Below are 18,074 nucleotides of genomic sequence, written 5' to 3' on the forward strand. Positions count from 1 at the left end.
TCTGTTGGGATTCTTTTAACTGGTTACCTAAGAAGCACTGTGGCGTCACAACACAGGGCAGGAGGAGGGGTGATAGGTTGGCAGTCTAAAGCCTATTTTAAAAATAACCATAAACAGGGGCACCTGGGCAGCTCAGTTGGTTAAGCATCTGCTTTCGGCCCAGGTCATGAACTCAGGGTCTTGGGATCGACCCCCCCCTCCCCAATCAGGCTCCCTGCTCAGCAGGTAGTCTGCTTCTCCCTCTCCCTCTGTTCCTCTCTACTCCCTACCTCCCCCAACCACCTTGTGCTCGCTCTCAGGTAAATATAATCATTTTTTAAAAAGTAACCACAAACATCACTAGAACATTTAGAACATCACCTAAAACATAAAGACTAAATGTAACCAACAAATGAACTACTGGAGGAAGTCCCTGAAAGCACAATACTGCTGGTTGACCACCAGCTGGACTGAAGCAAAGGTTCCCAACCCGCTCCCGTCCTTGGACTGTACATTTTGCCTACTGTTCCCACAGTGGAAACTGTTGCAAGGACATAGCCTTGAGAAAGTAAGGTGTTGACACCATATGGATTGTGTGTGACTGAACCCAGTTAAAGCCTTAATAAATACTAAGACTAGCAGGCAGGTGCAGAGATCTGCTTGGCTTGTGGCCACCCAAGACAAACTTCTAAGTTCCATTGTTTGCTAAGGGAAACTAAGAAATCTTGGGGCCATCTGCCCCTTCAGTCTCTCCCTGCCCTCCATGTACCAGTTTATGAACCAACAGAGAAAACAGGCTAGACATATGGGAACAGATGTCTTCTGAGGACAACAGGTTTTTCAAAGGCTGCTTAAAAGAAACATGCCTTATACAGAGTTCAATTTGCTAAAACACTATAGAGAGGTAATGCATTTGGCTCATATTTGTGCACAATGATCCATCATCTTTGAAGAAAGAAATGCTAAATTTCAGAGAATCTTGCTGAGGTCAGTACCAGCTGAACTTCCATAATTAAGTTTGAGGACCCAAGTTTCAAGGTATTAAATGAAAAGAAAAGGGGTCCCAATAGATCACTTTTCCCCAATTCTCCTCTTTTGGTGATTAGCCTATCACTGGAGTAAGACAGTTCTAGACCATTTGCCTATGGGTCATTTTAAAGTATGCTACCAAGTTTTAAGATAGACGAGCTCAGGAGTAAATCTGAGGTCCTGTGACTGCACTATTAGCCATCCCCATGTAACATCTCTACAAAGGGAAGAAACAATGTCCTAGCCAGGCATACTTCTCTTTGTTAGAAAATCTGAGCAGGGGTTCCTGGGTGGCTTAGTCATTAAGCATCTGTCTTCGGCTCAGGTCATGATCCCAGAGTCCTGGGATCAAACCCTGCATCAGGCTCCCTGCTTGGCAGGAAGCCTGCTTCTCCCACTCTAGCTTCCCCTACCTGTGTTCCCTCTCCCTGTCTCCCCTCTCTCCCTGTCTCTCTGTCAAATAAGTAAATAAAATACTTTTAAAAAGAAAAAAATCAGCAATTTTAAATCCATACCCTGCCACGTGGAATTTGTACATTAACACTAGCATTCCACCTTCATCCACCTATATCCCTAAAATCCCATTTACAAAAGAGACTCTGGGCCTAAAGTAAAATTCCAATATAAGTCATCCTTTCCATATTTGAAATCCCAGTGAGTTGTATGAGCCTACTGGGGACCATCTTACAGTACCAGTTTTTAAAGTTTGTATGTATGTATATAAAATGTAATGTGTATTAACATTTCAAATAACTTGTTTTCATTAAAGAACAGTGGAGAGGAAGCCTTTTTCCTTAAAAAATTTCAGTGAAGAATTAAAAACTTAATACTTCAGTTTCAAAATATTTAGCTGATTTTCTACCCAAAGGTTATTAAATCTTATAATTTGAGTCAGTATTAGAATATGACCATTTATTATAAAATATGTTTATTGATGATAAGATTCATATAATTTACTCCCGATACTTGATGTTACAAACTTTAGGATCTTTGAGATATGCAGGATCCTTGTATGTAACTGGCATAAACCCTGTAAAAGAAAATGAAAATGCTTCACAAACGATAACAAGCAAACTTTGGATTAGCCTGATTCAGTTTTTCAGGTGCTCTTACCCATTATTTGAGCTCTCTTAATTGCTTTTGTGATTTCTTTCTGTTTCTTCCCACAAAGACCTGTAAAAAAATGCTTTCGTATTCATATTCATAAAAAATGTCAACACTCAAAATGCATAGCAACTATCTTCAGTCAAGGAAAGGCTGTAAATAGCCAGGCAGTAAATCTCATAGGCTTTGCGGGCCATACAGCCACTGTCGTAATTACTGTGATGTAGTTCACAAGGCAGCCATAGGCACTATGTAAATAAGCTACTTACAAAAACAGGTGGGAGATGACTTGGCCTATAGGCAGTAGGCCCTGGGTTAAATGAGTAGTCTAGAAATGACTACAGTATACTCCAAAACATCAATGCAACTTTCTTAAGCCCTCGTTTTTTACATGCTGTCTACCTATAGTTAACTCTGAGCATAAGAAGACATGTAAAATAATAATCCTTTTGGCCTACGAAGAGGCTTTCTCAAAGTACCTGTAGTATCTAGCGATTTATAGCACAACTTGAAAATCTGACATTTTTCTTAAATAACAAGTAGATTGTATAATTTTTTTAATAAGCTGCTATAATAGGAAACAAAATACCTGTTATGTGCCTTCCATAAATGCATCCAGTGAATGGAGAAATAAACTGGGACAAAAGCTGTATGAGTTTTATTTGGAGAAGAAAAAAAATTTCTATCAACACATCTGTTCAACTTTGATTATGTAAATTTAAAAAATTATATATCACTCTCAAGTTACGTAAAGGTTTAATAAATTTCAGACAAATTTCTTAATACTGAACTATGATCATTCTATTAGGTCATTTTAAAAAATGTTTTTAATTAAATTTTTTTAAATGAAAAAACTGATTAGTCAAGTTAACTTCTTTTATCCAGTGTGCCAAAACAGATTAATGTACACATTTTTTCAGAGCTAAAGCTGTTTTCTTGAACTTTTCCACAGATGCTTTCCTATAATACTATTGCTTGTAATAAGGCACTAAGCATTTCATCTGTCACAAGAGGCTATCACATTGTATCAGACAACAGTAAAATCTTCAAGAGGTACAGGTACATCACACCACTTGGCATAATTTATGTTTTCTTCATTTAAATTCTTTAGTACTTTTCAGGTACCAGGCACTGTTCCTGGCACTATGCATAATCCTTCTGATAAGATGCATCTTTAGGGGCGCCGGGGTGGCTCAGTGGTTTAAGCCTCTGCCTTCGGCTCAGGTCATGGTCTCAGGGTCCTGGGATCGGTCCCCGCATCGGGCTCTCTGCTCAGTGAGGAGCCAGTTTCTCCCTCTCTCTCTGCCTGCCTCTCTGCCTACTTGTGACCTCTCTCTCTGTCAAATAAAATATATATATATATAAAAAAAAAGATGCATCTTTAAACTTTTCGGTTTTCATCTAAGGTAGCTACCACTTTTTGCTACTGTCAGTATACTTAACTCCGGCATCATCCTCTCCCCTACATTTGCCACTTTTAATTTGCTGAGCCCCGGACAACAGATAAAATTACATCTGAAGCAGTTATACCGGCAGTGTTAGGGTTAGGGTTAGTATGGAGTCCAAATTCACCAGAGGAGATTTTTTTGAAACTATTCAACTATTCAACTCTACCAACTAAGAATCACTGCACAGTGAGCTATTGGTGACCTCCAGAGAAGACAAGAGAACACTGACCTGAAATAACAGTGGATGAGGGAGAGCCAAAGGGCTCTCATTAGAATAAAACAGAGATGCCTTATACATGGAAAACCAGATTTGAAATTATGAAGCTACTAAAACAGGTGCCTCTACACAAAGCCTGTTATAAAACTAACTTGATTCTCCTTAATTATGACTAACAAAGGAGCAAATCCTAAAATCAAATATAGCGAAGTAAAACCGTATCTCACCTGTACGTTCTTATAATCTACACGTTTTCCACACAAGATGCATTTTTTAAGAGGCTCCTTATAAGGATTTTCCATTGGAATGGGCTAAGATAAAGGAAAGGAAAAAAATCTGATAATACAGTTTGATGTGTTAAATGTAAAAAGATTAAATCTTAAGGTTACCACATTTAAATCTATCCAAAGGATTAGCTGTACCCTTCTTACTATGAAAAAGAAAAATACAACAGCTTGGCCTATATAAGAAAAATCAGTGTTTCTGAAAAGGAGTCACCATTTTAAAGATTTCAGTGTGTTCGTATGTATTTTGTCCAAGTACTCTGGTTTGGCTAAGGAGGAATTAAATCCTGGAGGAGGATTCTGGGATAAAATACAATCCTTAGGGAAAACAAAGGTTTATGGGAGGATAACTTTTGTGGTCCCAGACTGCTTTATCTATGCCAGATCTAGATTCTTAATCTAGAATGGCTTTCAAGTCCATAACCCCCTGTAGCTGTATGCGAATCTTCAAACAACTGAGACTGTGAGCTTTTTTCTGAGAGCCACATTTTATTAGAACCTAGAAAAGAGCTCTAGTAATCCCCTTTGCTCCCTTGAACTATGGTGGGCATTAGATGATGAGAAGGACGCTTGGGACTGAAGAGACGTGTGTTTTCCAACTCCTGACGCCTTCTTAATCCCGTTTACACGCAGCCCCCATGCAATGAGACACCCCTTCTCCACGCTGCACTAAGTGCTCCGTATGCGTTGATGAGTGTCGCATCATCTTTGCAGGTAGCAAGAACATTTACACTGGCTAAGCCCAATGCTAGTACTTGAAACCCATAAAGATACCCCTAAGGCTAAAAGAAACGAGTTCATGTCCCAGTATAAACTTTAATTTTGAACCTTCATTTACGAAAACACCGTGTGCCCACCCCGGGGAATGAAGAGGACATGGGGAAGAGAGCCAAGGCACAGGCAGACTTTGCAATCCCCCTGTGCACCCACCAAAACGATCTTTAATTCCCGAGGCATGTATCCCTAAATCTGGGATCTAAGAAGAAAAATGTGGTGTCACACAGCGATGTTTCTGGTAGGACTCTAGGAATTCTACTGCAGAGCTCACTTAAGTGACAATTCACCAACAAATTATAATTTTCAAACTCACACTGATGAACATCTTAATCCTGTGTCCTTCAGCTGAACTCTGCTCCAGCGGCTAAAATGTAAGAACGTGGTCCTATTTGCAAACGCCTTAGGAAGGAGAAAAGTCTTACCAGGTCGTCGCGGCCGGCCGCCCGCTGATACCGCGAACAACCTCTCCAGGGCACTGCAATGAAACAAACGGCGACACACCAGTTCTTTCGCCCGCTCGGCACTAAGCCGGATTCTGTCCTCACGGCCGCACGACGAACCGCGGGTCTGACACGGGCGAGCCGCAGCGCGAGGCCTGCGGGAAGCGCCCGTCGCTCCCCGCCCTCCCGCCCGCCCTTCCTGAGACTGACTTTCCCTCACTCCGCGGTTAGCGGCAGATTTCAGGGCCGGCACTGGACGCGAGAGCAGGAGCAAGGCCCCGAAGCACAGGCCGGCTGGGCGCCGCCGGCCGGGCTGCAGCAGAGCTGCCCGCGCTCTCCCCGCGTGGACGCCCGTGGGCGCGCCGCTCCCGCAGGGGCACCTGCTGCGAGGGCGGAGCCGGAGAGCACCACGCGGATCGCGCGTGACTGCAGCCGGCGGGGCCCCCGAGCAGCAGTCACTGGCCGCGAAGATCGGCGCCGGAGGAGAGACGCCAGAGCCCCCGTCACACTCGGGCCCGCATCCGGGACTCCGGACCACCGCAGTGCACTAGCCGGGCTTCCGGCCACGTCCCGTCCCTGCCAGCGGCACCTGGAGCTCGAGGCAAGTCAGTCCCTGCCGCTGCTAGAGTCGCACGGTCGTTCCCTCCGAGTGTTTGAAAGGAGGGAGAAGGTCTGGAGGACATCCTGTCCCCTCGCTGGACGACACCGGCCACGGCGGCGACGGGGGCCGAGCCGGGGAAGCGACTCGAAAGGTTCCGAAGACGAGTGACCCAGGCGCAGCGCAAGCCCACGCGACGGTGATTTAGGCCAGAGGGGCGGGGCGGGGGCTCCCCAAATCCCGTACCTGCTCGTTCTAGACCGGGAGGCCCTGGAGGTCCTCCGCTCTCCGCGGTCGCTTAAATCCCGCTTCATCACTCGGAAAAGCAAACCGGGGCGCCCGGCGGCGTGAGCTCGGCGCGCGGCTCAGGTCACGGCCTCCGGGTGCCGGGATCGAGCCCGCTTCCCCGCCTCCTCTGCCCCCCCCCCCCCCCGCTCGCGCTCCCTCCCTGCCTCAAGTAAGTAACGTCTTATAGAGACGAAGTAAAATACGCGTCAGGAACCACGACGGATCCCCGTCCCTCTCGGGGAAGCTCCTCCTGCCCGAAGAGCCGGCGTCCTCCGCCAGCACGGACGCACCCAGGGAGCGCTGCGGCGACGGCCGCGGAAGGGTCTGGGATGCGGAAGCCGTACCCGAGCGAGCCCCACGGCCCGTGAGGCACAGAGCAGCCTGTACGAAGTGCGTCCACGGCTTCCTCCCCGGACCGCCGCGAGCAACGCCCAGGGCCGCCATGGGTCCTCGCCCCTCCTCTTCCGCTCCTCTCTCCCAGCCGTCCGGACGAGTCCCGCCGCGGCTCTTCCCGGGTTGGCCCGAGGACGCGGTTCGAAGGTTCCGCGGGCGAACAAGAGTCAGGTGTTGGACGCGCCTGCGCAGCACCTTTCCGCTCTGAGGCTCCGGGCCGCGAGCCTGGGACACCTCTGACTGGACAAGGAAAAGGCGGGTCCCTACGCTCGTGCTTCCGCTTCCGGTCTGAGAGCCCGCGCGACTGGCCTGCGGTCTGAGGTGGATGGAGGGGCGGGCGCGGTGTCCCGCACCTGCTGCCCGTGCGCTGCCCCGCGCTCGCCCTTCCACCGGGGTTTGGCGGCCGGGTCCCGCGGGGCGGGCTTCGGCCATGGTCCTCGGCCCCTGCCATGGATGAGGGCGGGTCCCGCCTCCGCCGGCGGGTGTCTGTCCGCAAAAGGGACCGTCCGAGCCCAGGGAGCGGCCTGGCCGCCGGCAGCGCGGCCGAGCCCCGGCAGGAGCGGGAGGAGCCGGGGGCCGGGAGCCGGCGGAGGAGGACCGCGGAGGTGCCGCCGCTCGAGGTACCGCCCGCGTCCGGGGACGCAGACTTCGGGGGGACGCAGACCCGGCGCGCGCCCCCGGGAGGAGCCCGCAGGCCGGCTCGGGCGCGCGTAGAGACCCGAGGTCGCGCGCGTGCCCTTCCGCGTGCGCACGGCGCGTCCGGGGTCCGCGGCCCTCGTCGGCCTCGACTCCGGGGTCGCTGGTAGCTGTGGCTCGCGGGGCCTCGCCGTGTCATTCTCGCGTCGGGCTCCAGGGTGGAGCCGGGACGGCGTCGTCCGCGCAGCGCGCGGGGCGGGACGGACGCAGACCCGGTCCCGGCGACTGCTCGCCCGACGGCCCCGGCCGCACGCCCGGCTGGGGCGTCGCTAAGCCGCGTGGTCGGGGTGCGGGGCACCCGAGGTCGCCGTTCCGACTGCGGGTCCCGTTTCCTTCTCACTCGGTGTCCGTTTTCCTCCACATTCCCGTGTCTGCCGCCGAGAGACCGTCGCAGGCGCTGTGCGGGCCCGACTCCCGGGAACAGTCACCCCGCACCCGGGGACTGCCGCTGGCGCAGACCGCTTCCACGCTGGCCCCGCGCGGAGACGACAACATCCGTTTCGTGGCTGACCTGCACCTGGGGTGGCTCCAGGCTGGCACGTCTGTCCTTGACGAAGCCGGAACTGACCGTAAATCTTCTCGTTTTCTTCCCAGAATAATGACAGCGGAGAGGACATGTTCGGTGACTATGACAGCTTTGCTGAAAATGCCTTTCTAGCCCAAGTTGACGACGTGGAGCAACAATATATGCAAGTTTCTGAACGTGGAAAACACGCCGCAGGGCGTAGCACCGACGGCCGTTGTTTGGAAAGCGGCGCCGCTGCTGCCGGCAGCTTCGCGGGATCGGAAACGGATGAGCGCGTGAAGACCCGGAGCAGGCAGGAAGATGTCTCTGCTGAACTTGACATTTTGTATGACGTACCTTCTTCTCAGGTTTTATACTTTGGAAATTTGCAGAACCCTCCAGATGATTTGGGCAACCAGTATATTGAAGAGAGGGATTGGAACGCATCCTCTCTCAAGACTCTGAATGAGGAATTACCCCAGAATAGCATAGAACAGCACCAGCAAACTGATGATTCCCCTTCAAGAGTCAGAAGTGGTTCAGAAGAAAATAGGAGGAAAAGTCTTAAAGAACATCTAAAAAGTGCCATGACTGGAAATGCCAAGGCCCAAACACCAGTGTTTTCTAGAACTAAACAGCTCAAAGAGAGTCTCTTGTCTGAAGAAATTAGTGTTGCTAAGAAAACAATTGAGTCATCATCAGATGACCTTGGTCCTTTTTATTCATTACCCAGCAAAGTGAGAGACCTTTATGTTCAGTTCAAGGGAATTGAAAAATTATATGGTAAATGCTTTTTGCTGAAATGAAAAAAATTTACCATTATTACCATAATACTAGTGCAAGTCAATAGAAAGCAGATGCTTCTGTGATTCTCTGACTCATCTTAAGAAATGAAAATATTGGTCCTCTCAACCTTCCATCCCTAACATCCTGCTACTGAACCTCTTTCCTTCCCTTCATGGTCACATTTCTCAGTCTGTCATTGCTGTCTTCCTTTCCTCACCGCAGTTCCCAGCCCACTTTGGGTTCTGTGCTCTCATTTAAGATGCAAGGACAAGGGTATCTTAAATCCATTGATACTTTCAGTTCTCACTTGCCTGACTTCTCAGTAGCTTACATGACACAATTGACCAGACCCTTGAAACACCTGTTTCTTGACTTTCTGACATTCTGCTCCTGGTTTTTTCACTGTCTATCTGCTTCTCAGTTTTCTTAGCTGGTGTGTCTTTGGCTGACTCTTGTCTTCTGTACAAAAACTTGGAACTTCCGTTGACTATTCATGACGTGAGTGAAAATGTCAATGTTAGTGATACCATTGATTAAAACTAAACATCTTTAAAGACAGCAGAAGTTAAGTGCAAGAGATAGTATTAGTAACAATATATATTGTAATGTTTCTCAAAAATCCTGGGTCTTTGCATATATTTTCGCTATGTGTCATTCTAGACAAAGAAGGGATGGTTGCTGGCACCCTCAAAGATGAGCCTGTTGACCGGTTAGATACTTCATCAGTATTTCTGAAACTCCCGTGTTAGTGCCTTAAGAACCATGTGAAAACGTGGTTCTCATCTCGGGGAGAAGACAATCAGGTGGAGAAGTAGAACTTAGGAAACAAAGTAATATAAGACTACAAGAGTCTGATAAATTCTAAATTGTGAGGTTTGCAGTTAAGGAGCTAAATGTGTGTATTGCCCTTGAAATAGGTGTTAACTTTCTTCCCTCTGCTTTTCTCCTAGTACCTTGTTCTTTGCTTAAGCTGCATCTCCTGCCAGACTGAGTACCCTGAGGACAGGGCTCTGTCTAACTCAGCTTTTTCTTGTAGAGCTAGCGCTGTGCCTGGTACACTCTGGTCGGTTCTCAGCTGCTGGGGGTCGTCAGCTAGTTAGGAATTCGGGCCCTGTCACTGAAACATAGGTTTTGCACTCTGAGTCTTAGCTCCTGATCTCTTAAAAAGGAATAATAATACCAGTAATGATTGTTTTGTAAGTTCTGTATCAAGGACATGCCAAATTAGACTGTGGTAATGACTGTCTATAACTATATTGGTAGCTTCTAAATAAGAACTTCAGTAAATAATAGGTCTTTTTTTTTTAAGATTTTATTTATTTATTTGACAGAGATCATAAGTAGGCAGAGAGGCAGGCAGAGAGAGTGAGAGGGAAGCAGGCTCCCTGCCTACCAGAGAGCCCGAAGCGGGACTCGATCCTAGGACCCTGAGATCATGACCTGAGCTGAAGGCAGCGGCTTAAACCACTGAGCCACCCAGGCGTCCCAGTAAATAATAGGTCTTTAAGTCTCTTTTTACTTATAAATCTGGCGTGATGACATGACCTATTTAAAGCACAGTGTGTGTGCCACCTTTGATTGCGCTAAAGCAGTGGTTCTCAAAGTGTAGTTCTGGACCCCAGCATCAGCATCACCTGAAACTTGTTGAAATAGGCCTTCTCAGGCTCCACTCTCAGTCTCCTGAATCACGGGTTGCTACCTGCCAATCAGTTTTAACCAGCCCTCCAGGGGATTCTGATGTGCCAGAAGTTTGAGAACCACTGAGCTCGAGAATTTCAATCTTACACTGTTACTTTTGCCTTTTTATTATAGAGTTGCATGGTTGATGTGTTTTGTATAAATGTTCAGAATCAGTATCTTTTTTCAATGTGTGAAGATAAGTGATATTACCAAATATTTGCTATTTTGGTCATTGTAGTCTTTAAAAATTAGAGTTGGATAAAATGCAGAAATGGTCAAGTTGTATTTTTTTTTAATATTTTATTTATTTATTTGGCAGACAGAGATCACAAGCAGAGAGGCAGGCAGAGAAAGAGGAAGGGAAGCAGGCTCCCCACCGAGCAGAGAGCCCCATGTGGGGGCTCAATCCCAGGACCCCGGGATCATGACCTGAGCCAAAGGCGGAGGCTTTAACCTACTGAGCCACCCAGGCGCCCCTTAAGTTGTATTTTCTTACAGACATCTGAAGTTCCATAGATAATGGATGATACCAGTCTGAATATTTTCAATATATAAATATTAAATATTAAGCTTAAGTATTTAAGTATTTTTGAAATATTTAAATTGAAAAAAAGTCATTTGCAAATATTTGGGAATCACCAAAATATAAGAAATTAATGTCACTTGGCTGTCATTCAGACGTAACTGTTTTTTTGTTGTTGTTGTTGCTTTTATTAAGATTTTTTATTTATTTGTCGGAGAGAGAGAGAGACAGCGCACTGACGAGCAGAGGCAGACAGACTGGTAGGCAGAGGCAGAGGGAGAAGCAGGCTCTCCGCCCAGCAAGGAGCCTGATGCAGGACTAGATCCCAGGACGCTGGGATCATGACCTGAGCGGAAGGCAGCCGCTTAACCAACTGAGCCACCCAGGTATCCCGCAGACATAACTGTTTTTAATACCTTTGTAATACATCCTATTAGTCATTTTTTTAATTTAATTTTTTTGGAAAACATAATACATTCAAGGCCAACTTTTCTATTATATATTTGTTTCTAATATCTGTACATAATTGGGTTTATACAATCCAGTTCACATTTATGATCTTTTACTTAACTGTACTTTGAGCAGTCAACCACCTGTTTCCAAGCTGCAAAGAATGATACAGTTGTGCAATAATTTATTCAACTTTTCCCCCCCGTCAGCGGCTCTTTGTTACATATAAACACTGCTGTGATGAACATTCTTGCACATAATCTTTTTATGTCCTTGCTTTTATATCTGTGGGTGTAGAGACCTAGAAGTAATACTCCTAGCTCAAAGACGGTGTGCAGTTTTATTTTCGATACTGTTTGCTTCCTAAAAAGATTATAGTATTTTATGCTCTCATCAACCACCCTAAGAATGTCTGTTTGTCCCCAATCAAGTCAGCTTTGGATTATCCATGTGTGAAGCTTTTGTGTTTTTTGGTGGTTGTAGTTACTTGTACTTTATGTCTTTATTTTGCCAACCCAGTAACAGTGGAGCATCTTTTCGTGTATTTCTCTCTGTTGTGAAATGTCATCCTATCTTTTGCCCGTTTTTCTAGTGATGAAATACTAATGTGCTTTTGAAGACTTTCGATGATCCACGTTGTCAGATTAGTCTACAGAGTAGTTACACTAGTTTTCACACTATGTTTTGGGTCTGATATCCTTTTTATGAATTCCACCTTGCTAAATTGTGGAACTCCTAGATGGGCCAGTTAATAATCTAAGTCTTTTGTATTTTAAAGATTTTATTTTGGGGATATAAAAACAAAAGCCATTTTGGGTGGCTCAGGTGGTTAAACATCTACCTTGGGCTCAGGTCATGATCTCAAAGTCCTGTGATCAAGCCCCATATTGGGCTCCCTGCTTAGCAGGGAGTCTGCTTCTCCCTGCCCCTCCCTGCTCGTGCTCTCTCTATCTCTCAAATAAAATCTTCAAAAAAAAAAAAAAAAAAGATTTTATTTTTAAGTCATCTCTATACCCAACGGGTAGAGATCTTACAACCCTGAAATCAGTAGTCACATGCTGTATCGACTGAGCCAGTCAGGCACCCAATCCTAGCCTTTTATGTTTTAAATATTCTTAACACTTCAAAATGGCATTCAGACCAGGGTTCAGCTCCCCATGAGAGCCAGGTGAATAGTCTTTCTTAGTGTGCATAAAACCTCATAGATTTTTTTTTTCCTCCTCCCCGTTTCTCTAGGATGTTGTTTGTGTAGAAGAGGAAAGGAAGCTTACATGATCTCCTTGCAGAACGAAAGAGGAAAGCCTAAAAATTCACATAGATCCTCGTACTGTCCTTTAGCTCCTCTCATGTCTCAGATTATGTCCCAAGCCACTGTTAGAATCTTAGACCTAAGTGCGCATCTGGCAAATAGATGGCTTAGTGACCCACTGTGCTACCCAGACTTAAATTAGAATTAGACTGTAACTGGCTATGTCCACAGTGCACTGGAGATGCTTACACTTAACATTCATGTATAATTACACTTAACGTTATGAGAAGATGGATCTACAGAGTGGGATTTAGGTTTTCCTTCTTGGGAAACTTTCTTGAGACTGAATTGCAGAAGGGGAAAAATGCTTTTTTTTTTTTTTAAACTCCACAGAATGGCAACATACTTGCTTAACATTGAATTCTGTGCAAGAAAGAAGAAACTTAATCTATTCCTTGCCAACGAGTGGTGGAAAAACCCTTGTGGCGGAAATTTTAATGCTGCAAGAACTGCTTTGCCGGCGAAGAGATGTTCTAATGATCCTACCATATGTGGCAATTGTCCAAGAAAAGGTGTGATTATTTTTTAACAAACAGCATTTGCTGACATTTTGACATTAAAATATAAAAAGCATAAATGTAACAACTTTTCATTGACTGAGAAGAGGTAGAGGATATTCTTAGGATGTGCAAAAGCAAGTGTAGGACCTACCAAAAATCGCTTCTAATACTCATTACAACAAGAATTTTATTCTTTTTTCTAAACTGGCAGATTAAATTCCATTTTAATACTGTTGTTTAATATATTGATATTCAGCCTTTTCAAGCAGAAAGTAACCAATTATTATCAAAGTAAGTGAATTATTCTGGGTTTTGTTTGTTTATTACATCCGAGGAGACAGTTGAAATTTATTTTCACATCGATTATATAGTTTAAAAGTTATATTCCTTTTGCAAAGAGCCACACATACTAATTATGACATTTCTTAGATATAGATGTCTTATCTGTGACCTTGTTCTCATTCATTGGTATTATATAGTATTTTAGATTTTTTTTAAAAAACATGAGCATTTGATAATTGAGTTCTTATATGATTTTTTTTGTATGTTTATTTTAACTAATATTCTAGATTTCAGGTTTGTCAAGTTTTGGTATAGAACTGGGCTTCTTTGTTGAAGAATATGCTGGAAGTAAAGGAAAATTTCCTCCAATTAAAAGAAGGGAAAAAAAATCTCTCTATATTGCCACTATCGAAAAAGGACATAGTCTGGTAAACTCCTTGATTGAAACTGGAAGGATTGGCAGTCTGGGTCTGGTTGTTGTAGATGAGGTTGGTAACTGTTTTTATAATTTATCAACATTTTTATTATGCTAACATTATTATGTATATCTCCTTAGTACCTCTGTGAAAATAAGTAACTTGTTTTAATAGATAAACTATACAGATGAATACATTTCATGCATGCTTGGTCATCTTAAATTCAGTTTTGTGTCCGTGTTTTTTGAAGAGTGAATAAATGTCTGCATGGATTCAATTTTTATAATGGTATTTATGAATTCTAGATATGTCAGGATGTTGCCCCCAAACCTCATTAACCAAAATATCAGTGATTCTGGTTGCTGTATCCAAAATGCTTAAGAGTTACAAAGCAAAGATTACTTCATTTCATATAAATACATGCATGTTGTTTATAGGCATTATATGCAGATTTACTTTTCTTCCTCCCTTCTGTTTTTAAATCTCAAAGTTGCACATGATTGGTGAAGGGAGCCGTGGGGCTATCCTGGAAATGACCCTAGCAAAAATCCTCTACACTAGCAGTAAGTATTTTTTTCAAATGTGGTCCCTAACTGATTTATCCTCAGGAGGCCTATGAAAGACTTAGTTTTATCACTACCTAGAAGACGTACCCTTGGGTAAGATACTTAAGCTTCCTTCCTTGGATTTTTATTTCTAAAGCAAATTTAGAAATTTTGGTTGGAAAAATGGGTAGATGAGCAGAGCTGTGAATATGAAGGAGATTAACGTCTGGACATCCCATGTTATCCTCCACTTACCAGCTGTGCATGTGTAGGCATGTGACTCAACCTCTCTGTTTCTTCATCTGCTAAATGGGGATAATAATGGTACTACCTTGGGGGGATTGCTGGGAGGATTGTCTGAGTCAGTGTGAAGCAGTCAGCACTTGCTTAGCATGGAGCGCTCAGTACGTGATTGTTGCTGCCACCGCGGTGGGGCTCACCCTGGTCAGACCAGTGGAGCAGTGAATGTGAGTCGTCACTCGAATAGCTCTTTGCAACATCGGATGGTCTTTCGATATTTGTTCTGAATGTCTTCTTTCCTATTTATAGACACTCTGTTGCGTAGCTTACTAAGTTATATACTGCAATAGCTTATTTATGGAAAAGTTATTATAAGGGTCAAATATTAAGAATTATTTTTAAAATTTTGATAGCAATGGTATCTAGGCAGGTCATGGCCCTTTATAATCATTCATTAAAAATATTATTGAATACCTACTTTGTGCCAGGCACTGTTTTCAGTGCTAAGGATATAGCAGTACATAACACACACAAAAAATAACCCTGCCTTCATCAAACCTGTATTTTAGTGAAAGTGAGCAGACAATAAGCCGATAAACAGGAAAACATACAGTGTGTCAAATGGTGACAAATTCTATGGAAAAATGTAAAGCAGAGGAAAAGAGAAGCGTTGCCTATTTGTCAAATCCAGTGCTCACTGACTGTCCTTGTCTTATTTTCCTTCAGCATTTGATTATCAGTTTTCTTTCCTTTGAGTGCTGAAGCACTCTCTCTGTGGGGATGGTGTGTTACCGTGAGAGATAGCATAGCGTTATGGCTGAGGACGGACTCGAGCTGGATTAAAATCCCAACTCATTTTTAACTGCGTATGTGACCTTGAGCAAGGTGTCGCAGCTGCGCCTGTTTCCTTATGCATCAAAATAGATGATCGTGAAATGGGCAAGATTGGTGAGGGGGAGTGAGAGGGACAAACTTAGAGTTATAAAATAAGTCATGAGGTTGGGAAGTACAGCCGAGGGTATATGGGCAGTAGTATTGTAATAATGGTGTGTGATGACAGATGGTAGCTGTACTTTCCGTGGTGAATAGCGTGTCATGTCCAGCATTGCGGAATCACCGTGTTACATACCTGAAACTAATACGGCGCTGCATGTCGGCTATACTGCCATAATAAAGCATTTTTTATTTTTTTTTTATTTATTTTTTTTTTAAAGATTTTATTTATTAATTTTGACAGAGAGAGATCACAAGTAGGCAGAGAGGCAGGCAGAGAGAGTGAGAGGGAAGCAGGCTCCCCTCAGTGCAGAGAGCCCGACGCGGCACTCGATCCCAGGACCCCGAGACCATGACCTGAGCCGAAGGCAGCGGCCCAAACCACTGAGCCACCCAGGCGCCCACATAATAAAGCATTTTTTAAAAAATGGATAATAGTAATAGGTCCTGCCTGACTGAACTGCGGTCCTGTGGAAGGCAGCCATTTCATCATACTGCCCAAGAGGACATGTAGTTTCATGAGTTTTACTCCACCTTTGTTTAAAAAGAAAAAGCAGTTGACAGCCTGATAGCAAGATCCCATTAAGGGCTTTATTTGGCAAGTGTTCAGGACCTGTTCAGCCCTGCATCCTACGCTGTACCTCTGCCTTTAGGCATACCTGTGGCACATGTCCCAGCTCTTCATGGCATGGTCCAGAGAGCCAGCAACAAGCGTATTTCATACTCATTATTGTTGCTTGGAAGTCTTGATGAAGATGGGACTTTTTGCCAAGTGTGAAATTCTGTAGAATTCCAGATGGTAACTTTCAGGTCACTGAAAGTTTTGAGTCTTTGTTTGCCAGAATAATACTCTGCCAATATCTTTGTATTTTTCTTACCTCCTAGTCACTCCCTCCTTTTCCCAGATCACTCAGGAAGAGTCCTGAGCACAGAAGGGTTACTAACTTACTATTATGTTACACCAAGTAACATGTTTTCCTCGCTCCTTTGGATTTTTTTTAGAAACAACTCAGATTATTGGCATGAGTGCAACACTGAACAATGTTGAAGATCTACAAGAGTTTCTTCAAGCGGAATATTACACCAGTCAGTTTCGACCAGTATGTACCTAAGGTTTGCACTGTATGGATTTGTTACGTATCATCTCACTCAGAAAGAAAAGAAGGAAACATTCCAGAGAGTAGGGAAGGGGCATAATTCTCCCGACCGTGGCTATATGCTAATAAGAGTTTTTATATAGAGAATATAAACTCTGGGGTTAGGGATTGTGGCTCGGGTCACTGCTGTGTCTGTAGCACCTGGAACAATGCTTTGGCCCATGGGCCTTCAATTAATACTGAGTGAAATTTTCCAGACCCATTCTGTTTTTCTACTTCTTAATTCTGTAAGGTAAATTTTTTTCATTTGGTCAAAATTCAGTCATGTTTTGAGTTATTAGCACATAAAACCGTTTATCTTGAAAGTTGTTTTCAGATATTTATGCTTTGGTAGTTAACAATGCTCTTTTAATAAGTTAAAATTTAAATTTAACTTAAATTTAAAATTTAAATTAAAAAAAGTGGATTTAATTTAAACTCCCTAGTAATGGTATTCCCAAAAGACTTAAAGTAAACAAATATAATTCGCAGTTATCTGAAAGTAGCTTATAATGAACATAGACTCTGTGTGCGGTACTAGTATGCATGCATGGTCAGTGTCCAGATAGCTTTTCAGAAAATAATTACTGAGAATCACCAAATTTTAATTTGAAATTGGATGTTTTTGCATTTGCACCAAAGAGAATTTTCAGCAGATACTTGCTGACTTCTTTTAAAAATGCAAGGAACTGTATTTATAAACATTTTTTATAGGGTGCCTGGGTGGCTCAGTTGGTTGACGATCTGCCTTTGGCTCAGCCAGCATCGGGCTCCCTGCTTAGCGGGGAGTTTGCTTCTCCTCCAGCTCTGCCCCTCCCCACTGCTCACGCACTCTCTCTCTCTCTTTCTCAAATAAATGAATAAAATCTTTAAGAAGATATTTTTTGTCTACAAATACTTAAAAATAATGTGATATTTACAATTAAAACTGATGACTGATAAGACAGAAAATTTTAGATCTGAGGAATAGCACAAGTATGTGAACATTGACTTATTTATCCTTCTTGTGACAAATACAGAAGTGTCTGCTTTCCTTTTAAAGAATTTATTTATTTATTTGACAGAGATCGCAAGTAGGCAGAGAAGCAGGCAGAGAGAGAGGAGGAAGCAGGCTCCCTGCCAGGCAGAGAGCCTGATGTGGGGTTCGATCCCAGGACCCTGGGATCATGACCTGAGCTGAAGGCAGCGGCTTTAACCCACTGAGCCACCCAGGCGCCCCTCTGCTTTCCTTTTAGATAGTGCCTGTTCAAAAGTATTTTTTTCAGGGATAATAATCTCCACTTTGATTGAAAGGGAAAAAGAAAGTTAAAGAAATGGTAAAGAAAAAACTTTTACATTGAAGCATGTTTTACATACCTTAGAAAAGCTACAGTTTTTCTGTAGTTGTCCATTTTTAGAACATTTTATAAAATTTAAAACTCTGGAAAGAGGAATTTGTATGTGGTATTAATTGCAA

General features: G+C 43.9%; 2 protein-coding genes across 18 annotated transcripts in view; one reads left to right on the forward strand and one right to left on the reverse strand.

Moving 5' to 3' along the window:
• Window positions 1-1,905: 1,905 nt before the first annotated feature.
• Window positions 1,906-6,989, reverse strand: MRPS18C (mitochondrial ribosomal protein S18C). The gene is made up of 6 exons (XM_045996642.1): window positions 6,509-6,989; window positions 5,261-5,313; window positions 4,005-4,088; window positions 2,702-2,759; window positions 2,122-2,181; window positions 1,906-2,038 (listed from the first exon to the last, which is right to left on the reverse strand). Exons 1-6 carry the CDS (start codon window positions 6,987-6,989, stop codon window positions 1,962-1,964), a joined length of 813 nt encoding a protein of 270 aa, XP_045852598.1. The 3' UTR covers window positions 1,906-1,961.
• Window positions 6,990-7,006: 17 nt separating this feature from the next.
• HELQ (helicase, POLQ like) overlaps window positions 7,007-18,074 on the forward strand; it is a 49,410-nt gene continuing 38,342 nt past the window's right edge. For 15 of the 17 annotated variants that reach the window (XR_006817008.1, XR_006817021.1, XM_045996554.1 and 12 more), the window contains exons 1-6: window positions 7,007-7,177; window positions 7,848-8,541; window positions 12,840-13,018; window positions 13,576-13,776; window positions 14,195-14,267; window positions 16,485-16,582. Coding sequence is in view for 14 of the 17 variants with exons in the window: in XM_045996554.1 (XP_045852510.1) it covers window positions 7,007-7,177; window positions 7,848-8,541; window positions 12,840-13,018; window positions 13,576-13,776; window positions 14,195-14,267; window positions 16,485-16,582 (1,416 nt within the window). In the remaining 3 variants the exon portion in view is untranslated. Of the gene's footprint in view, window positions 7,178-7,847; window positions 8,542-12,839; window positions 13,019-13,575; window positions 13,777-14,194; window positions 14,268-16,484; window positions 16,596-18,074 lie in introns of those variants that run through there. The other 2 variants (XR_006817024.1, XM_045996601.1) reach the window with 2 other exon arrangements.

Source organism: Meles meles, chromosome 2 (assembly GCF_922984935.1).
Source record: "Meles meles chromosome 2, mMelMel3.1 paternal haplotype, whole genome shotgun sequence".
Taxonomy (NCBI): Eukaryota; Metazoa; Chordata; class Mammalia; order Carnivora; family Mustelidae; genus Meles; species Meles meles.